We start from the raw sequence: 25,793 nt of genomic DNA, 5'->3' as shown, positions 1-25,793 counted from the left end.
TTCTGCATCGTCTTCCTTGAAATGATCTCCTCTTGTACCATCTTGACCACTCAATAATCTTTGTGAGCTTCTTACTACATCTGAGCTATGACTTGTTCGAATCTCATGTTTAGAGGCTCGTAAGTCGTAGTCAAAATATAGTCATCCATTCACGAGATGTCCTTGGTGTCTCAGGTCCATGGATCACTTATACAGCCGTCACATGAATCAACCAGATTTACACTTGGGTATAATACAATTAAGGGATTCTTCGGATCAATTCAGTGAACTCTTTTTCCAAAGAGCACCCACTATCTGTCCATAGTGTCACCACACTAATAGTTCCAGGATCGACTATACTTATTGTATAAGTAGGATCAGCTAGTTCTGTTCTATCCGGATAATTCGATGTCCGTCTCGACTATCCATCGAATAAGAATATTTTGAATACATGTTTAAAGACTAGTGATCACTATATTATGATCTTATCAATATTCACAATGTCGTTGCACGTATTCATGGACTTCATTATAAACATTACAGTGGAATAATAATAAGCATAAATATTTTATTCAATGAACTTAAGTAAACATGGTTGTGTGATTGGCTTGACGACTAGATAATATCCATCAGTTACAGCCATTTGATTTTTTAGCATTTCAAGCCATTCATTTGTTTGAGTTGTTCCACCATACTAGGAAGCCACCTTAGCATAAACCTCATCCATCCTTATAGGGTACAAATTTGACTCATTCATGATAACATGATAAATGCATAAATATTTCTACACATTTTTTATGTTCTTGGTATTATTAATTTATAATTTATCATGTTAGCATTTGAATTAACCAAATATTTATGCATTAGCTAGAAATTCCAACTTTTGCACACAAGTCAAAGTTGGAATTTCAACCTGCTTAGTGTTAGTTTGTTGAAGTTTTCATTCAATCTCGTCTCTTGTTTGCATTAAAAATGTCTGATCCTAGCGAAATATAAGGATACGGACTTAAGAGGAAGCATTGAGGGCTCACCAGACTTGCATTGAGGTTTTAGGAACCTAGATTTACATTTTCCCTATCATTATCTATCCATTTACCGTTTAAAACTATCACTTTCTCATTCTAAACACTCATTTTCCCTTATTAATATCTCTAGAATTGACTCTTTCTCTCTCTAGACCTTCATATTCATCATTTTATCACTCTAAACTCACTATTTCTCTCTCTAAAATCAATTCCTCTCTCTCTCTAGATCATCCTTCATTCTTCGTTTCAAATTTTTAAAAAAAATTGCTTTTGAATTCCGTAATTTTAGGCAAAAAATTACAGGACTAAGCCAAATCGGCTAAGTCCTGCGTTAATTATGCTGACCCAATAGGAAGCCTTCATGGGCACACTGAGCCCGTCGACCTGACCCAAACCGACCTGAAGACCTGCCGCCACCGCCACTGGCAATCACTGGAAAAGGTATTTTCCGTAGTTTCTGCATTTTAAAATTATAAAAAATAGAAAAAAAATTAGTCTAAAACATTTTATGTCTTTCTTTGTATTTTTTCTTTCGATTTATATCATAGAAAATTATATAAATTGACTAAAATACATAAAAATATCAAAAATTACATTTCTCACTTTTAAACTCATTTCCTTCTTTCCAAGCTTGAGAGAAATTCTGAAATTAAATTTCTACCTCTCTGTGGATCGACCTGTTACCTGCCCTATATTAATTATATGGTATTTAAGAGGAAAATTTTCAGAAATATTTTTGGTTAAGTCTAAATCAAAACAACGTCATAAAACCTTAAATTTGGTCTTATCAGTTCAACAAGAAAAGAGACCTGCCAGTTGTTCCACATCATCCCTCCTTGTAGGGCGCAAAAATTGACTTGTTCCACAAGAAAATAGAGCCACCAGTTGTTCCATGTCATCCCTCCTTTCTGGGCCTCGATTTTGCCACTTTTTAACCTAAAAAATACTTGAGAAGTATCAAATAAAATCCAGAAAATTCTCAAAATCTAAAATTAAATATCTCTACATCTAAAACTCCTTTTTGGATCAAAGGTTCACCAAATTAATTATTTTTAGATATACTATCCATTTAAATCATTAAAAAATCAAAATATACTTGCTTTAATGCAAAAGTAATTATTTAGTGGACATAAGTATTTTTGGTGAAAATTACATAAAATTCATGATAACATGCATAAAATTAGCTTAATTATGTTTTGAAATGCATGAAATAAATATGAATTATCATTCTTAGTTGCATGTTATCAGCGTCAATCGTGCATTATGATGAATATATTATAATAATGGACATGAAACAAGATGTGGAATGTATGATTGGCTTGCCAGTCACATATATTTCCATCACCTTGCTCATCACTAAAAAAATTTGTTTGCAAGTCAAGTTTTTATATATTTTTTTGATTAACTTGAATATAAACAACATTTGTCAACTTAAAATTGAGTTCATCAATTGGCAGTGTTTCCAGGGAACAATTATCATTAGGGACTTTATCATCTATTTTTTTAGATTTTCATAAAATAGTAATTTCCAAAATTCCATTTAGCCAGATACACTGTGGAAGCGTTCAAATAAAGGTATACATTTAATCATTTGAATTACTCTTAGATTCTCTTATCATTGTATAAACGTTAAATGATATTATATTTATTGTTGTAAGCTTGATGTAAACAACATTTATCAACCTAAATTTGAGTCCATCAATTGGCACTGTTTCCAGAGAACAATTATCATTAGGGACTTTATTGTCTATTTATCATGTGATTTTCATAAAATAGTAATTTCTAAAAGTCCATTCGGCCGGAAAGACTGTGTAAGTATTCCGATAAAAGTATACTTTAATAATGTTAATTACTCTTAGATGTATTTTATCATTGAATACACTACTAAGTTAGTTCATGTTTTTTTTAAAGAGACAATGAATGTCATGATTCTAGATACGATAAAACATTTATCATCATCATGCATTCCATGGTTCATATGAGAATGAATTTCCTGGACACAATTGTTTGAATTTTTAGAATTTCAATGACCTTACTGATTTTTTTGATTTCCAGAATAATGAGTAGAGAAATCCATAAAATTCAATACATTTTTTTTAAGTATATGAGGACAATTTTGAATATTTGAATTATTATTGTATTATCAGAATGATGGTACTTTACAGTATGATTCGAAATATATTTCAGCAAAATATAGGGATATCTGAAAATAAAATAAAAATTATATATATATATTTTTTAAAAATGTTATTTTCATAGTTGCCAATATTTTTTATAAGGAAAATAAACAAGGTATACATGGAAACCGTTTTAGCAAAACAAAAACCAATAAATACTGAAAATTTTTATTTGTTTAAAAATGAGGTTCAATGTGATGATATTTCCAATGTTGAAATAAAATTTTGCTGCACATCCATGGGAAATATGAATCTTCATGTCTTGGAGTTAACTTCTTTGTAGTAGTTGTGACCACCAACCGTCAGCACTCAGTCGGCTCGTTGCTAAGGCAAATAGCAATTCAAGCCATATTTCTTGTGTCACACCCCCCCCCCCCAACTTGCATACACCAGCAAAGAGGGGATGGGTAAGGCAGAAGACCCAAAACCCTTTGAAACATATGAACTCATATGAGCTCACTCTCTCGCCCGATAGGCCTACCTGCCATGCACCAAAAAGTTGACATATGCGGGACGGCGGGGGGACTGCGCACACTCCATGCATTACCACCCCGCGGGCTCCAACACACTAATGACGACGAGCAACCTTCTTTTGGCCACTTATAGGTACAAGTCATGTATTTTTTTATTTTCCGCACCAAGGGTGTGTGCCAGTAGGATCCGTGTGTAATTGGGACATGTACGCTCTCTCCATGCCTAAAAACGTTGTTGAACACTACATTTAAAAAATAAAATCTCCTGAGTGGCATCCAGGTACTGTTGGATAGGTCTACGGGCACAACCCTAGGGGTTGATCGTAACCGGCACGGTGTTTTTTGTCGATAAAAAAAATTAAAATAACTTTTAAAAAATAAATATGAAAATATTTATCTCTTTTTGATGATCTCTAAAATATTAAAATTATATTCGTCAATGTTAAGATTTACATTTCTATTGATTAATATTATAATTTATGTTCAATAAAATTATTATTATCATTATTATTTGATAATAATAATGATACCTATGTTTTTATGTCCTTATGATAATACCTGTGATATTTAAATCATAATTTGAATGTTCAAATATATATTTCTATGGAAAACTTTTATGAGAAACATATGAATATAATTGAAAGAAATTTTTTTATGAATTTCAGGATCACGAAGTTCAACCTTTGATTATGCAGAAATATTTTAATTGTAAAAACTTTTGAATTTAGAGGAATGAGAATAATTTTGAAGGAAATACTCTTTAAAGATTGACATGAACATTTATTTGATTTATGCATTGCAAAAAAAAACATTAAGATGGTTTATTTATCTTTAGGAAATTCTTGGTTGAAGGGCATGTAAAATGATATACTTTTACAAAATGGCGTGATCTTTTTAGAAGGTAGATTTTATGCTTCACTAATCTATCCCTTTATCATTTCAACATAAGATTGTATTTAAATCATGTCCAAAATTAACCTTGAAGCTTTCACATGACCATTGAAAATCTCATACATAGTGTGAAAATATGATAGTTATATTTATTTTTTATTTAATTTTATTTTAGTTCGTATATTTTGTTCTAAATCATGCTTCTAGTTTCTTTTAGTACTTGTTTTATTACATAATTTCTTGATTTTTATTTTTTAATTCAATAAAGGGCTATGTAATAGCCATTATGATCTCACTACCAATATGTCCAAGGGGATACAAACTAAACAAGAGCAATAATTCAAGGAGAAAGTATTTTCTTCACACAAGCTGAACAAGCATAAGGAAAACTGATTTGCAATTTATTTATTCTCATCCAAGTTTTTCATGCATTAGGGACAATGAATGTTTTCAGTTCGGCGGAGAGAAATTATCATTACATGGTTTTTAATTTTTTTAAATCCAAATATACCATGATACAATATATATTATAAATCATATATTCTATATACCACGACTTTAATTTTCATTATTATTTGAACTTATTTATTTTGTATTTTTACCAACACTTAGGTCATCCAAATAGTCATCAGTCATCTTGGACCGATGACTGATGACAGAAATTAGTCATTCAGTACTCTGTCCATGGGTCAAGACGATGAAGGATGATGAATTCAGACAATGACGGATGACGAATTGAAACGGGACGGATGATAGTTATCCGTCCATCGAGATCTGCCATCCGTCCAACAAGCCTACAAATCCCAGCAGCCCTATAAAATCTAAACTTAAGAAAATCTGACCAGTAAGTCAGTGACCAGGCCAAGCAACTCTCAAAAAAATCCACAACTAATGAATAATTTAAAATCCTAGCAAGGAGCAAGAACTGTCAAGCGGGTCCATCCTGAAAAGCCACTCCTTACTGTTCCTTCCATCCGCCGGCCTTGAAAATCATTCACGAATTGTCCTGGACTTTTTTGAAAAATACGTAGCCTAATCACTGACCCACTTGTCAGATATCCAAACTTCCATTATAATAGGCCCTTCACTGTAATTCTAAATTATCCAGAAAAACAAACAAAAAATTTAAAAAAAAACATCACAATGGGCTATTTGGGCCTCTCGCGAGTTAAGCTCTTCCGCTGCTTGCGAGATCCTGCAGAGCAGCATAACGCGAGTACACCGGTTTCAGAGATTCCGTCAGAGGTCTTGCGTACGCTTCTTGTCCTTTTCCGCAGAAAAAGTTTACTTGCTGAGATGTAATTGGTTCGCACGGGGGATGTGCGTAGCGCCACGTATTAGCACCTCCGAATATAACGCAGGGGGGGAGAATTCAGCGCTAGTTTATGAATAAAATTGTGTGAAAGGAGTTGGCGCTGTCCCCTACCCATGTGAGCTTATTCTCCTCCTCGCAATTTGCAATCTACGACAGCCTTCCATGGAAGAGGATGAGTGGACGCTTCCTCTCTGAAAACCCATCTCGGCGCGCCCCGCCATTAACGAGCTCGTGAGCTTTTCCGCGCTCCTTCCCCTTCTTTCCCCCCCCGGAAATCCCACTTGGAATTCAAAGAGAGGAAGACGAGCGATTGGGCTGAGATCTGGGATGAATCGAGGGCTGGAATGAGGACGCTGAGCCGATTGGGGATCGGTCTGAGCTTGGTTTTCGGGTGCCTGTTCTTCGCTCTGCTCGCGGAGGTCTACTACTTGCTGTGGTGGAAGAAGAAGAGGATAAGAGATCTGGAGCAGCTGGACTATGGCAGCAAGACCCGTCTCCTTCGAATCCTCCGCCGAATCGCGCTGCCGCGAACCCCCCCCGTAGACCCAGAAGAGAATTCCACGGCGGCGGCGAGCGGCGCCGCCGCCAAGGAGATAACCGCGGCGGAGGAGCTCATGAGAGCGCACAACCTCGCCGGCCCGCCGAGGTTTCTCTTCACCATCAAGGAAGAGACTAAGGAAGAGATGGAGGACGCCGCGTCCAAGGGAGAGAAGAGCAGGAAGAGCTCGAGAGGGAGGACGATGAGCGATGTCTTGCTCGTGCCGGAAAGCCCTTTGCTCTCTCCTCTCCCGTCGCCGGCGACGATAATGGACTGCTACAGTAGGCAGGGGTTCAACCCCCTGTTCGAGTCCGCCATGGACGATCGCTGCGGCAAGGTGAGGGCTTCCCCGCCGCCCACGTTCAAGTTCTTAAGGGACGCCGAGGAGAAACTCTTCAGGAAGGTTTTAATGGAGGAAGCCGCGAGGATGAACAAGACGACGGAAGATGGGTCGTTCCTCGCCATAGTCGTCGGGAAGAACAAGGAGCATCACCCCCATTCGATCTCCTCTCAGGTGATTCCGCTTTCTGATGGGTGACCCGGGTTTCGATTTGCCGCTCTGTTCTTCGTCGCAGTTGCCTGTTCTCGAGATTTGCTGCGATGATGGAGGAATGCGTACAGAGAGATGAACAGTGTTCTTGCCTTTTTCTTCGGATGAAATTGGGTTATTGGGTACAACTTTTCCTCGATTTACGGTGAAGGATTTGCTTAGCTTGTCCGTCTCTTTCACGATTCTCCTTCAAGAGATTCTCTTATCGTCGCTGTTAATAAATCATCATGTCGGTGTCTGGTGGTTGGTTGATATACCAGAAGAATAACGATAAATACTGAACGCAATCAAGATCACATCAACATGGTCAAGAACATGTGGTGAGGCGAAGACATGGTCAAGAACATGGTCCGGGATGCAGATTTTTTTTATTTGTCCGCTTGAAATTTAATACTTCTCTGGGTCTTATTCACTCCGATGATTTTCCTCCTAAATGGTCTCTTCGGAATTTTTTAATCAAGGTTAGTTACCTGTACATATTTCTCATAGTTTTCTTCGAACTTGTTCATTTCAGAACCGCTTTGTTTATAAAACTGAGTTCAAATTTAATATGTTCTCATTATATCATGTATTTTATGATTTGAGTATTTCTACTTAAATGCAATCATAAATGTTATAAGATGCTATGTTGCTTTCGGATCAGCGGTTAAACATTTCATCATATTCTACATTTCAAAGCTCATTATTAAATCTGATTACGACATATATATTTAATCTAGGTATCAGACTTTATATGTTGAAGTACTTTCAATGTTCGTCTGTTTTACTATTAGCTTACTATGATGAAAGTAGATTGGTGTATAATGTGCAGGCCGTTGAAATTGCACATTTATCCACTTCTTTTTCGCACTCCTGCTGTGAGGTCCAATGTATATTATTTACTCACGTCAATGGTGTAAGTGTGTTGTCTTAGTCCAAAAATGATTTTTCTTCAGCGAAAACCTATTGATTCCACTTTCGATTTTCAACAAAAGAAAAATGCTAAACAGATATGATCCAACTATCGGCGTTGCAAATAAGCTCCAATATCCCTGGTACGTTCATAAGGTATGAGTATCATAATTTTAATCCAAAGAATGGATATACAAATGAAGAGGTGGTATTAATTTGAAGTCTTCAACTCATGAAATGCATTGAAATTGTGTCTGTACTTTTTCCACCCTAGTCATGTTTATAACCTTAGTAAAATTAAGCTACTGAAAATTAAAATTTACAACCTTTAGAGTGGATTCCAAGTCTAACCTTCGGGAATTTTGTATATATGAAGTCAAGTATTTATTTTCTGATGTTGCAATTTAATATGATTGCAAAGTTGTTTTACTGAAGTAAAGTTCAATGGGATTTGATCCCTCGAACGTTAATGAAAGAGGAGTGTAACCCACAAAAGCACTATGCTATCAAACTGGTTACAACTTCAATGTAAAATGTATGGAAAAATATTCGAGCTACACGAAAGTACTTACTTTTCCTTGATTACTGTTTAGATTAATCTTCACAAAACGGCCACACTGTTGAAAGTCCTAAGTGGACTGGTAAAACCTCACTCAATGCAGTCTGATCCACTTCAACTATGATTACACAGTATGCTAGAATATCTAACAGTATTGTCTACCATAACAATAAGTCATTTTTTACGCAAGATGCACAAACTTAATACTCAGTCCATTCATGGTTAGGATAACAGTTAATTATTGAAAGCAATATCAATGGGGCAAAACTTTGGGTTTAACTTTTTTTTGATACACAATGCCTCGTTTGCAATATCAATATTTAAAAACTTAGGCTAAAAACACAATGTTGAACTAGTCAAACTATGCGGTCAACACTCAAATACATGGATTAATCTACATTACGCATATCTATTGAGGTGAAAATGGGGAGACAATTTTTATGATTATGATATTGAAGGATAAACTTTTAGTTTATAAATGATTTTGTTGGTATTTTTTAGGGTGGAATTGAAGAATTATTGGGTTTATTTAGTCAATTTATAACATTTTGAAAGGGTATATGTAAGCTCTTATTTCAACTCAATGAGTCCACACTATATTTATAAATAAGGTATTTATTAACCTGCTATACGTAAAGTCAAGTGTTTTCATAAAAGAAGCTCTAAAGAGAAAAAACTGGTGTGGCTACTTTATAAACTTTTCATAGGTATCTATATTACTGTAATTGGTATTTGATATCTGATGCCAGAAATAAAGGTGCATCGAATGAAAGAGTAAGACTAATTAAAGACCTGACCAAACGACCATTGTGCCACCAACGCTGGATTCACCAACAACATGTATTACAATAATAATCCAGGAAAAAAACATATGTATACAAACACAAAGGAAATTGATACTGAAGTTTATCTGCACTTCAAGAGTGTGAATCAATTAAATATTTGAGGGACATTTGATGAAATAACATAGAGAAAAAATGATAGTAAATAAAGTGAGTGAAGTTTTATTAGATTGAACTTTTGGAATTATAAATAACTTTGGTCTCGATTGACTATAAATATGGGTATTTTATTATTTATTATTTATTTCTTTAGCAGGGACCAGTATTTGAGAAAAAGCCGAACTAAGAGCTAAGCTTAGAGGAGCTCTTTAGAGAGGAAGCATCTATAGGAAGCCTTGGTGACTGGAGAAGGAGAAGGAGAATATATCATGTCCAACATGTGGAAGCCCAAGTGGATGAGGTATAGCAGTTTAAATATTGCATCTTTTTCCATTTATGCATAGGTAAGGTTTAATTCCCTATGCATAAGATTAGAACGAAAGCGAGGCTTTATAAAAAAGACCATACCCAACATATGATCATTGGTGATTCAACTCCACGCATCATATGGATTTATAATTTTATTGCAATTTTTTGTTACTGATCTTAAAACCAAAGTTGAATTGTAAAACTTTCCAAAGCTCAGTATTTTATGGTTGCCGCTGGTGGTAGATTTTTTAGACAGCTACTAATTATTTCTAATATAATTGGATGAAGCCTGAAATAAAGTGCACCATTGTATGTAATATGGGTTTATAATTTTTGAACCAACACTTACATGTTGATTGCATACAAAAAAATATTTGAAGGGCGTTAAGTATTGATATTCATGAGCTATTTGTGGCCTCACTCCTTATGCAAGCAAATTGAGACTTATTTTGTTTGAAAAATGAGAGAGTGTGAGAGTTTGAGTCTGTTCCTGAGAGAGATATCCTTTATTTTATCATGGAAAGGGAGTTTTTAAAAAATAAGGCTGAAAAAAAAGAGAACAATAGAAATAATAATTGATTCAGAAGAAAATATCCTTCTCAAATTGATCAAAATTTTGAATTTATGATTTCCCCATCACTTTTTTAATCATTACAATTATATCAAAACAATTTGTATTCATTAATTGCATTTTCTCTGATTTTTTAATAGAAAAATTCCTCAATTTTTATTTCATAGGAAACTATAACCACATTCTAAAGTTATTTATCACATTATTCATTGTTAAAAAAAGTAAATCAATGTAATATGGTTGATCGTGCCTTCAGACATATAAAAAATAACATCATCATATTATCAGCCTCATAGTTAGTGGAAATGCTCTTGAACTTGTCATCATACAATCAGATTATGTGCAATTTCATGTTTCCACTAGCCTTTGGATGGACATCATACGAGGTAGGGAGAGACTTACTGGCATCTGCCACCAGCTATGCAAAAGTAATTAGATGACGGATGTGCTCCTCAACTATGTGGCACATACTTGAACTTGTTCTCTCTTCTCTAGTTGTCAGGACCTGCCTAGGGAAGCATGTGGAGTACCTTTACCTCTTTGACATGCCAGAAATTCACACATTTTACATACTCTGATCTACATACCTCTCGAGTGATGCATTATGTGAACTGAGAGAGGCTGATACAAACAATGATCCACAAAGTGGTCTACATCGCGGAGATCCTACAACAGTATTCCATGATGGTGGCTGCTTCCCCCTTAGGCTCCAAATCCAGCAGGCATAAGGACCAACTTCTGGCATCCAAACCATACTCAGTGACCTGCGAAGGTATGATTGCTGTAAGCGTTTCTGTTCTCTAGTTGGTGTGAACGAGTGGGGTCTGTGTGAAAATTATGATACTTATGCTCATTACACCCGTGAAAGAATTCTCAAACATGTTGTTTAAGGTAAAAAAATGTCAGGTTGGCATCCAGGGTATAACTGGATAAGCCTAGGGGCACAATCCTCAGGTTGAGTGTACCAAGCATCATGTTTCTTGTCATAAATTCCATTTTAATAGTCAAATTTCAAAAATGGTGTGTAACAGGATATTTTTAATGACATAGAAATCTGTAGTCCTGACTTGATGATTTCCCATGTTGACCAAATGGTCAAACTCTAGGTTCATTCATATATCAGCTCCTAATTAACCATGGTAAACTATGAATTGAAATTTACATGAAATATTGCAATCATCCCAGTTCATTAAAACGATGATAAATCACATGTAAACACATTTTATCAATTAAAAGAACATAAAATTTAAAATTTGACATAGTTGTAACATTATTGTATCATTCACACACATAAAATTTAAAGTTATTACCGAATATAATTTTAATAGATTTTGAAGCATGTCTTTTTTTAATGAATGATTTCAAGCTAAAATATGATTTTTTTTCATATTTCTGGAAAATCTGCAGAGCAGTTAGCTGGGTCAGTTTGGCTAGATTCAGATCATAGAAACAGGCTGAAGGGTCTTGGGAGAAAGTCAATCGGCTAATGTAGTAAGTTAATAAAAAAAATAGGCCCAGTTGATCAGACTTCACAACGCCAACCCAATTTTAAGTTAAATGTGAGTGCACGGCTTGATGATTGTAGGGACACGTATAAATAGGATGACAATAGTATGAACAATCAGTGATGTCTATTATGATCTGATGATCTGATTTATTGGTATAAACTTGAACACTCTTACCTTGTATCTTCCTCTCCTGGTGAAATGCTGAATATTTCAGGCCTTTTTGAAAAACAAATATATTTATTTGGAGAATTTATTATGCTTGATAGAAAGATGAGTGTATAACTCATTGAGTGCGAGAAATTGTGAATTGATCAAGAATCTAAGGCGACATAAGAGCTTGAATTGAATTATTTATGTGCTGCTAGTTCTGCCTTATAAAGGCTAGTGTTTGATTTATTATTGGTTATTTTCAATTTTGATTTATAAAATAGCACAAAACCCAATGGGATACTAAATCAAACCACTTTATTCTGAATTCTGTTATGCCATCTCTGACATATGGGTATTTTGTTTTGCCTGTTAGTTTGAACCCTTTTACATCATCCAAAAATTATCTCTAACCAAAGGAATCACATAAACACCTCCATCGAAATCCGAAATATTTCTGGAATTATATTTGATGAACGGTAACAAATTTTCTGACTCTGTAAACTTGTTTTCCAGTAATACATTAAATACATGGATTAAATTTGGACTTCGAATGATGTAACCAACATTTCTTCAGTAATTTGGTGTTCGTGGAAATGATTCATGGCTTAAAGGTTTTCTGGTTTTAAAGTATGGATCATATTACGACGATTAAAACTTTCTATGTCTTGATGAAAGGAAAATTCCTGGTGCTATAATTACACACCACCTATTTAAGTCTAATTTTTTAAATCGTGACATAGGATTAGTGTTATTGGCTAATGCACCCTGCATACGCTTTGAGCTTATCACTCCTTTAAATTTGTTTATTGCGGTCACAAAAAGAGAATTTGGAGTTTACAAAATTACGTTTACACGGAGCTCCATGGCTGAGAGAAGAAAGAACATTACACAATATTTACTTGAGCAGAGATTTCGAAAATTGTACTTTCTGTGGGGGCACACATAATTTCATACTGAAATGCCCAATTTAAGTGGTATTTAAACATCAATGTGTAGTGTAGTTTATGTGGGGGCAAACTGTGCAAGTAAATACAGACTCGGTCAATTAGAATTCGGAGGAAGCAGAGACTCAGGTACATTATATGGGGAACTCACTTACGTCCTTCATTACGTTGTTTCCTTGTTTTGGAATTTGGATAATACGAATTACGGCGGCGAATTAATGTTGAAAATGTATTTATCAAAAAGAGGAAACAAACACTAGGGAATTAATGTTGGCGAGAGTATGAGGGGAGTGTACGTTCAAACAAAGAAAGCGCAGAGGAAGAAGAGAGAAAGAGGAGTGAGAGCTAATCGACTTCCTCGATCTTGGGGCCGGCAGCACCGCGGGCGGGGGGGGCGTCGTCGTCCTGGTCCATGGCGGCGCCGCCGCCGGCCTGGTACATCTTGGCGATGATGGGGTTGCAGATGCCCTCCAGCTCCTTCATCTTGTCGTGGAACTCGTCCGCCTCGGCAAGCTGGTTCCCGTCCAGCCAGGCGATGGCGGCCGACACGGCGTCCTCGATCTTCTTCTTCTCCGCCGGGTCCAGGTTGGCCGCGATCTTGTCGTCGCGGATCGTGTTCCTCATGTTGAAGGCGTAGTTCTCGAGCGCGTTCTTCGCCTCGATCTTCTTCCGGTGCTCCTCGTCCTCCGACTTGAACTTCTCCGCCTCCTGCACCAGCTTCTCGATCTCGTCCTTGGACAGCCGCCCCTTGTCGTTGGTGATGGTGATCTTGTTCTTCTGCCCGGTGGTCTTGTCCTCGGCGGACACGTTGAGGATGCCGTTGGCGTCGATGTCGAAGCAGACGGTGATCTGGGGGACGCCGCGGGGGGCTGGGGGAATGCCGGATAATTCAAACTTGCCGAGCAGGTTGTTGTCGCGGGTCCTCGTCCGCTCTCCCTCGTAGACTTGGATGAGCACGCCGGGCTGGTTGTCCGAGTAGGTGGAGAAGACCTGCTCCTTCTTGGTCGGGATGGTGGTGTTACGCGGGATGAGGACGGTCATGACGCCGCCGGCCGTCTCCAGGCCGAGGGACAGCGGGGTGACGTCGAGGAGGAGCAGGTCCTGGACCTTCTCGTTGCCCTCGCCGCTGAGGATGGCGGCCTGGACCGCCGCGCCGTAGGCCACGGCCTCGTCCGGGTTGATGCTCTTGCAGAGCTCCTTGCCGTTGAAGAAGTCCTGCAGGAGCTGCTGCACCTTGGGGATGCGGGTCGAGCCGCCGACCAGGACCACGTCGTGGACCGAGCTCTTGTCCATCTTGGCGTCCCGCAGGCACTTCTCCACCGGGTCCATGCACTTGCGGAACAGGTCCATGTTCATCTCCTCGAACCGGGCGCGGGTGATGGTCGTGTAGAAGTCGATCCCCTCGTACAGGGAGTCGATCTCGATGGTGGTCTGCGCCGTGGACGACAGCGTCCTCTTCGCCCGCTCGCAGGAAGTCCTCAGCCGCCGGAGAGCGCGGGGGTTGCCGCTGATGTCCTTCTTGTGCTTGCGCTTGAACTCCTGCACGAAGTGGCTGACCATGCGGTTGTCGAAGTCCTCGCCGCCGAGGTGGGTGTCGCCGGCCGTGGCCTTCACCTCGAAGATGCCCTCTTCGATGGTGAGGAGGGAGACGTCGAAGGTGCCGCCGCCAAGGTCGAAAATGAGCACGTTCTTCTCGCCGGTGCTGGTGGCCTTCTTGTCCAGCCCGTAGGCGATGGCGGCCGCGGTCGGCTCGTTGATGATCCGCATCACGTTAAGGCCCGAGATGACTCCGGCGTCCTTGGTCGCTTGGCGCTGGGAGTCGTTGAAGTAGGCGGGAACTGTGACCACGGCGTTCTTCACCGTCGTGCCCAGGTAGGCCTCCGCGATCTCCTTCATCTTGGTCAGCACCATGGAGGAGATTTCCTCCGCCGCGAACTGCTTCTCCTCGCCCTTGTATTGGACGGAGATTATCGGCTTGTCGCCCGGCCCGGAGATCACCTTGAACGGCCATAGCTTAATGTCGCTCTGAACAGACGGATCGGAGAGCCTCCTGCCGATCAAACGCTTGGCATCTGACGAAACAATCAATTTAAACAATGAGATGATGAAAAATATCGATACTATGCACAATAACAGCACGACAGTTAACAAATTCGTTATTTGATGGCTATGCAGAGAGGAAAAATCAATTGATACTCAGCTCTTAGCGAATCAATTGAACTATTCGAAAGTTTAGGATAGCAGCGAGGATAACTGACTCTTACACAATCATTATTCGATATTAATTTTGGGGCGCTTCACTAAAATTTGAATTAGCGTAGACACGATTTAATTACGTCGAGGTGCGACAGGACCTTGACCTTCCTATTCTATTATCCAATAGGGAGATCAGGGGCGTGAATATTGGCGAAGGTCAAGTTATCGGCGAGTTGCTTTAACGAAGTCGCCCGCAATAAAAAAATCAGAGAATTGGTAGGATCGCAAATAACGGAGAGGTTGGAAGTCAAGGGGCCACATGGCAGTTAATTAGTGGAGTTATTGACATCTTACGACGACACATTTCATTGCATCACGCTGACTTAACATACACTTCGAAAGGAATTAATGGACAATTTCGAAGCACAAGGAATCATCAACATTAGAAGTGACGTGACAAGGTCAAGGAAATTTCAGGAACTCATCTAGAGGCGGAAAGAGAAAATACAACAAAACATGAAGATAAATATATAGGCAAGAGAAGCAATATATAGGCAGAATTCATTGAAAATCTGGAATCCGTAGCGTGTTAGATGGGCAAGAGAAGCAGCTAGAATTCAAGAAACTCAAGATCTGACACTGCATCGACCAAAGAACTCACCAAAGACAGTGTTGATCGGGTTCATGGCCACCTGATTCTTGGCGGCGTCGCCGATGAGACGCTCGGTGTCGGTAAAAGCAACATACGAAGGCGTCGTCCGATTTCCCTGGTCGTTGGCGATGATCTCAACTCGGTCGTGCTGCCAAACTCCGACGCACGAGTACGTCGTGCCGAGATCGATCCCGATCGCTGGACCGTCGACTTTCGCTGCCATGTCGTAGAATTCAAACACTCGCCTGCGTCGAACTTGCTCTCGTTCTTGAGAAAGAGAAGCAATGCAAGATCTGTCAAACGAATTGCAATTGATGAACGGACGGGTGAACAGAAATGAGCTTTATAAACCGGCGGTTTTCTAGAAAGTTCGAGCTGTTGGATGTTTCTATACTGCTTCCGGGGCGGGAAAAGTCTTTTGTCCCGCTCCAGAAGCTTCTCGAACGCTCTACGGTTGTTCGAGAAGCTCCGAACCGTTTTTAAAAATCTCTTTCATCAATGAGAGCTGGACGCGTGTCACTTTAATAGTTTTTTAATGAATGTAATTTCCAATTCGCCAAGTAATATGCCTGTCGAACGGAACGAAGGCAAATGTAAAAATATCGCATTATTAGACTTATACTATTTACATTTGCTAAATTTTGGTTGTTCAAGAAGCTCCGAACCGTTTCGACCTCGTTCGCCAATGAGAGCACAGGACGCGTGTCACTTTAATAATTTTTTAATTATTTTAATTTCCGATTCGCCAAGTACGCCTGTCGAACGGAACGATGACAAAACAAAATTATCGCAATATTCGCGAATTTTATTAGTATGGATGATTACATTATTTAGACTTGTACCATAGACATTTGCTTAAATATGGTTGTTCAAGAAGCTCGGAACCGTTTTGAAATCATTTGCTAATGAAAGCGGGACGTGTGTCCAGTTTAGTAGTTTTTTACTGAATTTGATTTCCGCTTGTCCAACTAATAACGGCTGTCGAACGGAACGAGGTAAAAATAAAATGATCGAAATATTCGCGAATTTATTAGTATGGATGATTATTAGACTTGTACTATAGACATTTGCTAAAGTATGGTTGTTCAAGAAGCTCCGAAGCGTTTTGAAAACCTTATTCGCCAATGAGAGCGGGACGCCTGTCCAGTTTAATAGTTTTTTACTGAATTTCATTTCCGCTTCACCAACTAATAACGCCTGTCGAACGGATCGAGATAAAAATAAAATTATCGCAATATTAATGTATTTTAGCAGTACGGATGATTACATTATTTAGACTTATACGATAAACATTTGCTAAATTAACGTCATCGATATACTAATGGAACGCAACCAACAATTATGCATCCCCATTTGTTATGTCGAGAGGATATTGATCATGAACTCAATTTATATGTTTCGTACATCGTGGTTTTGCGTAGTAAGATTAAATCACTCCGACGACTGGTAAGTTCAAATTCAGGGTAGTTTTATTTGTTGCTTAACTCAGTCTTGGCCACAAATATTTACGTGTTTTTCATCTTAATTACTCTATGATAGATGTGGGGGAGGCAAGGGGTCAGTCCGTAGGGAGGTAGGAATTTAATATCTTGATATATATAGGTATAAATAGAAGTGAAGTTTTGCAAATTGAGAATTATTTGTAAAAATTGTCTTTAATATTTTATTATGTATTGGGCGAATTCATGGATATTAAAGGAGTGAAATATAAGAGGATAATTGTACAATGTATATAATAATTAAATATTATTTTTTATTAAAGAAAAGGTTAAGAAAATAACCATTTCCAGTGATCCCTGCTCTGGTAAACAACATGTGGAAATAACAGGCTAGTGTCATGATCAATCTCACAAGCACACATGATTTGTATACCAACACAGAGTGTAAGTTTCAAGCTCTTGTGTAGTGCATGCTAGCAATGACACATAAGACGGCTGGTGAGAGCAACGATAGTGGTGCACAACATTGGGATAAAATATATTTTTCTTCATTTTCTGACATTAAAAATGAAATATAATGGGGTTTATCGAGAGAGAAAATGAGATACTATAGGGAGCGAAAGTGGCATAAATGGAAAAATGCGGCCAGACTTTGGAGGAACATGGATGATTATGACGTATAATGGATGGAAATTACGTTTCTCTTGCCGCTGATGCCTGTATCCTGAGATTTTAATATATCTCCCTCGCTGAGTGTCTGAAGATTTTGCACTCGTCGTACCTTTACATCACAAAAAAAAATTAAAACATAAATAGAAATCACTTCAAAACACGTGCATCATCCAGGTGCATCAACTTGGATCCTCGAGAGTGCCTTGTCTTTCTGGTCTGCTTCTTCTACTTCCAAAATAAGGAGATAGGAAAATTAAGAGAATATTTATTGAAATTATCTTCTCTTATTCCAGAATCTCTTTTCTTTTTGTTTACTCCTCCAATGTTATTTGTTGAAAGCTCGGTTTTAATTTTTTGCTTAAACATGACATAGATGTGTGATTGTTATGACAAACACATTAGATCCATCATCGTTCGAATATGAATATTTAGACATGTTTCGAGACTGCTGACCGGAGGGTTATGATATCATTAGAATATCAGTTACAACATCTATTCAAGGATTTCGTTATAAACATCAAACAAGAATAATAACAAAATAATATATGTATATTTAATTTGAATATTTATGTATTTTTCATATATGTTATTTTTGTATCTATCTTATTTTCTTATTCCTGAATTTTTTATATACTTGTTATTTGCCTAAATATTGTATTATATATATTATTTTACATCATAAAGCGTAAAGCTGGCTATGGCAGATGGCACTATCTTTGTCTGTGCATGTTATCAACCTGGGTTCTAAACTGACTCTCAGCATATCAAAAAGCATTTTTTCTAATATAATATTTGGTCCGGTTTTTGGTTCAGTATTATCCTGAAACTGGACCCGGTACCGAAATTTTGGCAAACCCGATATTCCTGAACTGACGGTATTGGTTCGGTTTTACTGAATTTTGGTAAGAAATGGCACGCACTAGTGATAAAATGATGACATGTGATGTTGAGCCAACATTTTAGGTATTCACCTTTACATTGGGTCTTTGACAATATTCATTATCTTCTGTATTTATGCACGTCCAAAAATAAATACAAGTGTTTATTCATTAAAAGAGGCAGTGTTCTTTATATGTTCGATGAAGCTTCTCAAAATGTTTTCCAAGATATACCTTCCATCTACTCCATTCCTTTGATGAATTAACTCATTCAAGACTCAAACTGACAGTGTGAAAATTTAAGTCAATGGACAAGTTGGAAGGATAGTTGAAAGTGTGTACTGCATTGGACATTTCATTGGGCTGGTCAAAGTGCCGAGGCAAATGTTTCCTCACTAACCTTGCAAAGATTCCAATGTCTTTCTTGTCCACCCGTTCGACCAGTGCACCGGTGCACCTGCGAAGTCTTGACCTATAACAGGTCAAGATTCTACTCAAATAACATTGAACTCTGGATGATTTGCTCATGTTGGATGGGGTCTGATATTTTTGTATTTTCTCTCCATTCATACTAGGAAAATATTTTGTTAAATATATAACCCTTTAAATTTTCTCTAAATTTACAAGCTCTGTTTGGAAAGGAGCCTTTAAAACTCAAGCCGGCGACATTATAATTGGTACTTAGGCCTAGGAACGACATGCCTGGGACTGGGCGTCTGGGAATGATGGGACTGATGACTATATCATCATATCTCCCATTCTGTAAAGTGTCCATTGGAAGGTTATATCAATAACACTTATTTTTAGGGTGTCTCTAGTATAGTGCATCATTGTCCAGGACGGGGACGAAGGACGGGACGGGACAAAGATCATCCTCTCCTACATCCCAGTTTTTAGAGGTTCGTCCGAATCGTCCCCTCCCATTCAACAATCATACTGTCCAAGACATTCTCATTCCGTCTGACGTCCGGGATGAAAAAACATGTCCCCCTTATCTTGCGTCGGCATTAGGCGACTCAGATTTTGACAAATGGCAGAGCATGTGACAGCGAATTGGAGCTCTCAGGCTCTTACTTGACTCCCATGGGATGCAGAAACTGTCTCATCAACTGTCCAAGGCCCCACAAGGGACAGTTATTTCGTCCATGGACGAAACAATTATCCCATCCAGAGACAGGAGGATGATTCTACGTTCCCTCATTTGGCCAAACTCCTGGACGATACGATTTTTTGGTCCATGGACGAAATAACTGTCTTGTCCGCGTCCATGCACAATACTCTCTAGGTCTCTCTCTCTCCCTCTCTCTTTCTCTTAGTCTCTCCCTCTCAGTCTCCTTTTCTCTCCTCTCTAAGTCACTTTTTCTCTCCTCTCTGGGTCTCTCTTTCTCTCCTCTCCCCCTCTGTATCTCTCTCTCTTGCTCTCCTCTCTCTACGTCTCTCTTTCTCTCCTCTCCCCCGTCGTCTCTCTCTCGGTCTCTTTCTTTCTCTCGCTCTCACTGTCTCTCTCTCTCTCTCTCTCTCTCTCTCCTCTTCCTCTCATCTCTCTTGTTATCTCTCTCTCTCTCTCTCTCTCTTACCATTAAAAAACCGTCATCTGTGACGGCGATCCGTCACGTCAACCGTTCGCGATCCTCAGTGACCAATACTGACATATATTATCTATTGTATAACTGTCGAAAGCCATCATCTCCTGTGGCTGTAGTTTAGTGGTTAGAATTCCACGTTGTGGCCGTGGAGACCTGGGCTCGAATCCCAGCAGCCACACTTTTTGTTCCAGACGTGCCGTGTCGTCCAAACCTCTTTCCTCTGATTTTAATGAAAAACATTAATTTCACGTTCCAAATCTTTTCTCCTTTCTCCTGTCCGGGAAAAAGGGTATCGGGAAATATTTTATTTTACTTCACAAATGTTTGATTTCCGGGAAAAATCAATACAATTTCAAATGCGACTTTGGGAAATCAGGGGAAAATCCAATCCGCTTAAAGGCTTGGTGCAATCCTTCAAGAAAAAATAACTTGGTGGTATGTTAATGAATTGGTTCACTACGGAAATGAAACTTAAAAATAAAGTTCAGGGATTTAAGAACGGAACAAATGATAGGAAAACTCAACAGTCTCCCAGGAATGTATATGTATGAATCAAAGACAGGGGTGACGCGATATTGTTAAAATTCTGCAATGATTGACAAATCTCTTCATGTCGATCTCTAGACTTTGACCATGGATTGTCTCGCCTGAATTAATACGGTGTGAGTTAATTTGTATGATTAATTTTGTCCACTGTTGATGCGGATTCCAAGTGTGAACATGAATACACGAGAGTAACTATATGATATTAAAAAATCAACCTTATTACACGACGAACTAACATTCTAATGTTTACAATTAATTAATAAAATTAACTTTATTCATATATAGAAAAGACAAAGGTTAATTTAATTAATTACTAATTAAAAACGTCTCTACAAATACGTTTCGAATAACCCATATCGTCATCCAACCCCTGACACAATGACAGGTGTCGATAGATAGGCAAACACCAATCAGAACACACTTTGTGCTTCCAATTCTAATGAATGACATTCAGATGTTGAAAATAAGGAATGGGGGTGTCTGACAGTTAGTGATCCTACATCACCATCACATCATCCATCAAGTATAATCCTACATCACCATCACTGAGGCGGATGACGTGATGGATGATGTTTGCCGTTCCCTAGATGAAACCAATCAAATTTTACTTTCCAATATTTTTCAGGATTATACTTTTCGGTGAGGATCTAATTTTTTAACGATTTAATATTTTTCAGGAAAACATTGTGGAAAGACCACCATCCTGGTCTTTCATTCCCACTAGATACGCAAGGAAGATCCACACCATTAGCATCCCTACCATCGCCGTCCTTGTCGCCTGGTCAAGCCCAGCAGTGCCGCCAGCCCGTTCTTCTGCTACCACCATCTGCCCGCCGCCCAACTGTCCTCCCTCCTCTCTCAGCCCCCTGTGCTGCCGACCGAGCCCATTGCACTTCTGGCACCCGCACCCTCCGCCGAGGAATGCTGGCGCCACCTGTACGAGCTCTGCCAGCGCCTTGTCGTTCTGCATCACTCGTAGCTTCTCCCTCGTCGTTGGCCTCATCATCTGCATTGCACGAGCCGACAGTCTCACTTCCATGCTACCACTGACATTTGTCATCATCATCTCGGATGATGAGGACAAAATCATTACTCGCATCTAGCCACAGATGAAGAACATGATGATGATGAACTCTGTAAACGTGGGATGATGACGAGGACAACTTGTCATTGTGCCCAAAGATGCATGACAATGATGATGAAAAACTTTGTTGACGAGGGATGATGATGAGGGTGACTTGTTCTTTTAGACCTAGATGGATGATGATGTTGATGATGAACTTCACCAATGAGGGACGATGCCTAGGACGACTTGTCATTGCCCTTGTCTGCATCCAGAATGACGACTAAATTGCCACAGATAAATGAGGATGACGATGACAAATTCACCACTGTAGTCGTCATCTGATGATGACTTTAACGAATTGTCATCCTCATCATCACCCACCAGCTGTATGCGGACAATGTTAATGGGGAACTCGGTAATGTCATATAGATGAGTAGCTGGACTTGACCTGGACAAGCGTCTGAGTGAGGAACCGAACCACCGGCGGGAGCCTGGCGACGAGGAGCGCTGCCAGACGATTCGGGTAGTTATCTTGTAGCACCGATGAGCAAGACCTTAATACGTTCATCGGTATCTTGAACGGTGACAGCCCTTCACAGTCCATCAGAACGGTGATCCGGCAGTCCTCCCCGTTGACCAAGAACAGCACCCCGTGCTCCACCTGAGAGACTGCAAGATGAAATAAATGGAACCCACCGCCAGGCAAAGAGTCAATCTTGGGGCAGATTCAGAGACTGGGTATCCTAGTGATTGTCACTCGTCAAGGTCAACATCTTCTTCAATGTCATTGACTCTGATGGTTGACACTGATGCTTTGTAGCTTCAGTTGACTGTCACGTTGATGATGACAGGGAATCAGACATGCTTGACGCCAACCGTCAATGTCAGCCATCAACTATGTAAACTCTAGTTAAAAAATCGGTTGACCAGTCAACAGTCATCCCCAGCCATCAATTAAATAACTTTCTAGTTAAAAAATCGTCAACCCAGTCAACTTACTAAAACTTAGTTAAAAAATTGTCAACCCGGTTAACCATCAACGTCAACAGCCTAGTTGATGATGAGGGAGTTTTCGTTATGGAAGGTTAATGGAAAGTACTGGGTACGTACTGATGGCCTGAGTGAAATGGGTTCTCTGGGTAGGGGAGAGGACAGTGCAAGCGAGGCCAAGGCGGATGACAAGGCACGGCCGCAAGTGGATGTCATAACCATGCCAGAATACTAGGTGCGACCATGGCTGCAGCTGATCTAGAGAAAGAATGGTGAATGTCTCTCTCCAGTTCATTGTCTTCCGAAGTAACTTAGCCAAGCACTCGAAGTTGCCATTTGCGGCCACGAGAAATCTGCTCAGCTCGTCGTCATTGATCCTGCATTCACCTCGTTGGATGTTAATCTCACCTCTGATCCATCCGCAGCTAAAAGATATCATTTATAATAATACTACCTTGGAGGTAAAATAATGCCCTGCTTTTCAAGATCGTGGTGAAGTTTCTGAAGCGGGTTCTCTGATGACAAAGATTCCGTAGATTCCTCCGATTTCCTAGAGAGAAAAATGGCCATTAATGGAGTGAACTATTCTTCGTATCATATTAGAACAGAAAAATGAAACATAGATAAAACATTCATATTTCAATGCCTGACAATCAAATAATTCGTTATTAATTGTAAAGTTTAAGTACAGAGTAAAGACGATCGCCAGTGAATTTAAAGGCGAACGATCATAACACTGTAGTGACGGTAATCGGGGCAAGGGATTGTATCAAAATCAAGCTCACTCAAAAAAAAAACCTGAAATAAGAGGTAGACTCTGGGGCAGATGCCTCCGGATGATGTTCCTGATCTTCCTCGTCGGCAGGCCCGTCCTTGGAATTCTCTAAAATCTCAGACACGGATGTCGTCACGGATAAGAACAATAACGGCCTAGATATTATCTGCAAAAAAGAAGAGACACTTACGTCTGAATTAAATTATCAAAAAATTACAGCGTGGAAATACAAACAGGAAAATCAGAAAACAAAATAGTCGGACCTGCATAAATCTAGCCACCTTTCTCATCGGAGACAACCAGTGAAGCCATCTCTGCGGTAGATAGCCAATAACTTGGAGTCCTTGAAGAATCTTCCACGCCAATGGGCACTTCACCTCTGAAACCCTGCGCACTAACTCCAAAGCAGCCACTTTAAGCAAGAACAAGAGCAGCCTGCTGGTGGGTCCTCCTCCGTGCAGCCCAATATGCTTCAGTGGCACTATACGGTTGATCACCATTTCTTTTATAGGCCTTGGTGAAGAGGCAACGAGAGACCTGTTTTTCATCTTCTTGTTGCGGAGACTCTAATATACCACAGAAATCTTGCTAAAGACAAGGAATATGCGAGAAATGTTAGTTCAAGAACTATGCTGCCTGTCCCGATGTTCTAGCATCACAGATTTCTCCGCATTTAAGATACTTCTCCAAGAGGAGGGATGAACACCGTTGACCACGCTTCACACGGACGTTCGAGGGAGATGCGCGAAATTTTACTGCAAAAATGATTGAAGAAAATGATAAATACTTTTTAAAGAGTCAAATTGAATGCGATTCCCAAACGTAAGTCCCGAAAGAAATTCAAGTTCGCCGCCTGATTTTCTTGGAGACGATTTAAGATATCAGAAAAGAGTTAATTATAACTTCTCGGTTCAAATTTTCGAACAACTTTCGAGCATCCAAAGAAAAACTTCAAGAACGATACCGTAAACAGAATTAATCCAAAAGTTCATAAGGCATTTCATCCGACGGGAGCGAATCGACCACTTTCTTTCTTGAGGAAATATCTTACCATGCTCTTGAGAAAGCTGGACAACTCGCACGGTTCATTCTCAACGCGAAATTCATAAGTCAAGTTTCAAGAAAAGCTTCCAGCCACACTGAAAAGAGAAAAAAATGAAACATGTTTAAACGCGAGGTGCAATTCAAATCCGAAAACAAAGGCATATACGCCAATAGATTTCTTAATCATAAGGAAACCACAAGAAAACAGCAGGAAATCTTCAAATACGTTACCAATTTCGCCGCTTCTCTTCGAGCCACGCTTCTAAACGGAGATTCCCCAACGGATCTTGCGAGGGACTCTTCAGTTCATCTGCCCTCGCCGAGATCGCCGGAGACCTCCATCGTATATATACTTCGCTGCGAACTTCACATGGACAGAGAGAATGTGTACGTGGACGGTCATGATTTTTCCCACTAAAATATTTAATTAAATCCTACTATATATAATACAATACGAAAAGATTGAAAAGCCCTTCACCCCCTGTATTTTCTGGGCCCTGAGCCTTTGCTAAAATTCCAGCTGTCACCATAGAAAAAAAAGAATAAATTCAATTAAAGTGATAAAACTAACATAACTATTTACTAGAGAAAATAACGTTACTTATTATATAATGAAAAAAGACTGAAAAGCCTCCCGGGCCCAAGTTCGTACTGAGAGCAGTACAAAAAGATTGCAAATAAATTTGAAGCGTCCACATATTTTTTAGGGTCGAATTCAATAAGTATTTAAGGGTAACAAACTACTATTAGTTATCAGTTAGGGTTGGACATTTATGACTGAGGATCGGTTTGACCTTACCGAACCAGGGCTTTAGGACCTCCATTTGAGGCCAGACAGTTTGGTTGGGCAGGTTAAGGTCCAAGAGTCAACAGAACTGGAACCGGAAGTAAAACTTATTAAAATTTATTAAATATTTTTTGTAAAATTCTAAAAAATATTAAATACAACTCACTATAGGGGGTTGCTATTTATCTCAGCGTAGCCATCATATATTTGACCATATGCAGACACCCACTTCATGTAAATGAGTTCTTTGAATTCACGCTACTAGATTCCATCAAAACCTCTTTCTTTGTTAAATCTTTCTTCCTTCTTTATTCACCCAGACAGTTCTCCATGAAGAAAGG

At 39.2% G+C, this 25,793-nt stretch overlaps 3 protein-coding genes and 1 non-coding gene across 4 annotated transcripts; 2 read left to right on the top strand and 2 right to left on the bottom strand.

The window, feature by feature from the left end:
• Nucleotides 1-5,970: 5,970 nt before the first annotated feature.
• LOC144701146 (uncharacterized) lies at nucleotides 5,971-7,109 on the top strand. Its single transcript, XM_078572877.1, has one exon. It carries the CDS (start codon nucleotides 6,205-6,207, stop codon nucleotides 6,934-6,936), a length of 732 nt encoding a protein of 243 aa, XP_078429003.1. The 5' UTR covers nucleotides 5,971-6,204; the 3' UTR covers nucleotides 6,937-7,109.
• Nucleotides 7,110-13,023: 5,914 nt separating this feature from the next.
• LOC144701137 (heat shock 70 kDa protein 1-like) lies at nucleotides 13,024-15,996 on the bottom strand. Its single transcript, XM_078572865.1, has 2 exons — nucleotides 15,679-15,996; nucleotides 13,024-14,893 (listed from the first exon to the last, which is right to left on the bottom strand). The coding sequence occupies exons 1-2, from the start codon at nucleotides 15,890-15,892 to the stop codon at nucleotides 13,167-13,169; spliced, it is 1,941 nt and encodes a 646-aa protein (XP_078428991.1). The 5' UTR covers nucleotides 15,893-15,996; the 3' UTR covers nucleotides 13,024-13,166.
• A 4,354-nt stretch (nucleotides 15,997-20,350) lies between these two features.
• TRNAH-GUG (transfer RNA histidin (anticodon GUG)) lies at nucleotides 20,351-20,422 on the top strand. The gene has a single exon. It is a non-coding gene; the product is annotated as a tRNA-His (tRNA).
• A 1,001-nt stretch (nucleotides 20,423-21,423) lies between these two features.
• LOC144701131 (SEC14 cytosolic factor family protein / phosphoglyceride transfer family protein) lies at nucleotides 21,424-25,024 on the bottom strand. The gene is made up of 8 exons (XM_078572852.1): nucleotides 24,897-25,024; nucleotides 24,673-24,760; nucleotides 23,885-24,376; nucleotides 23,645-23,787; nucleotides 23,301-23,396; nucleotides 22,967-23,223; nucleotides 22,305-22,525; nucleotides 21,424-21,796 (listed from the first exon to the last, which is right to left on the bottom strand). The coding sequence occupies exons 3-8, from the start codon at nucleotides 24,167-24,169 to the stop codon at nucleotides 21,464-21,466; spliced, it is 1,335 nt and encodes a 444-aa protein (XP_078428978.1). The 5' UTR covers nucleotides 24,170-24,376; nucleotides 24,673-24,760; nucleotides 24,897-25,024; the 3' UTR covers nucleotides 21,424-21,463.
• Nucleotides 25,025-25,793: the final 769 nt, after the last annotated feature.

The sequence above is a fragment of the Wolffia australiana genome, chromosome 1 (assembly GCF_029677425.1).
Source record: "Wolffia australiana isolate 7733 chromosome 1, ASM2967742v1".
NCBI lineage: Eukaryota > Viridiplantae > Streptophyta > Magnoliopsida > Alismatales > Araceae > Wolffia > Wolffia australiana.
Note: the sequence above shows the minus strand (reverse complement) of the source record. Positions and strands in the feature narration are given on the sequence as shown.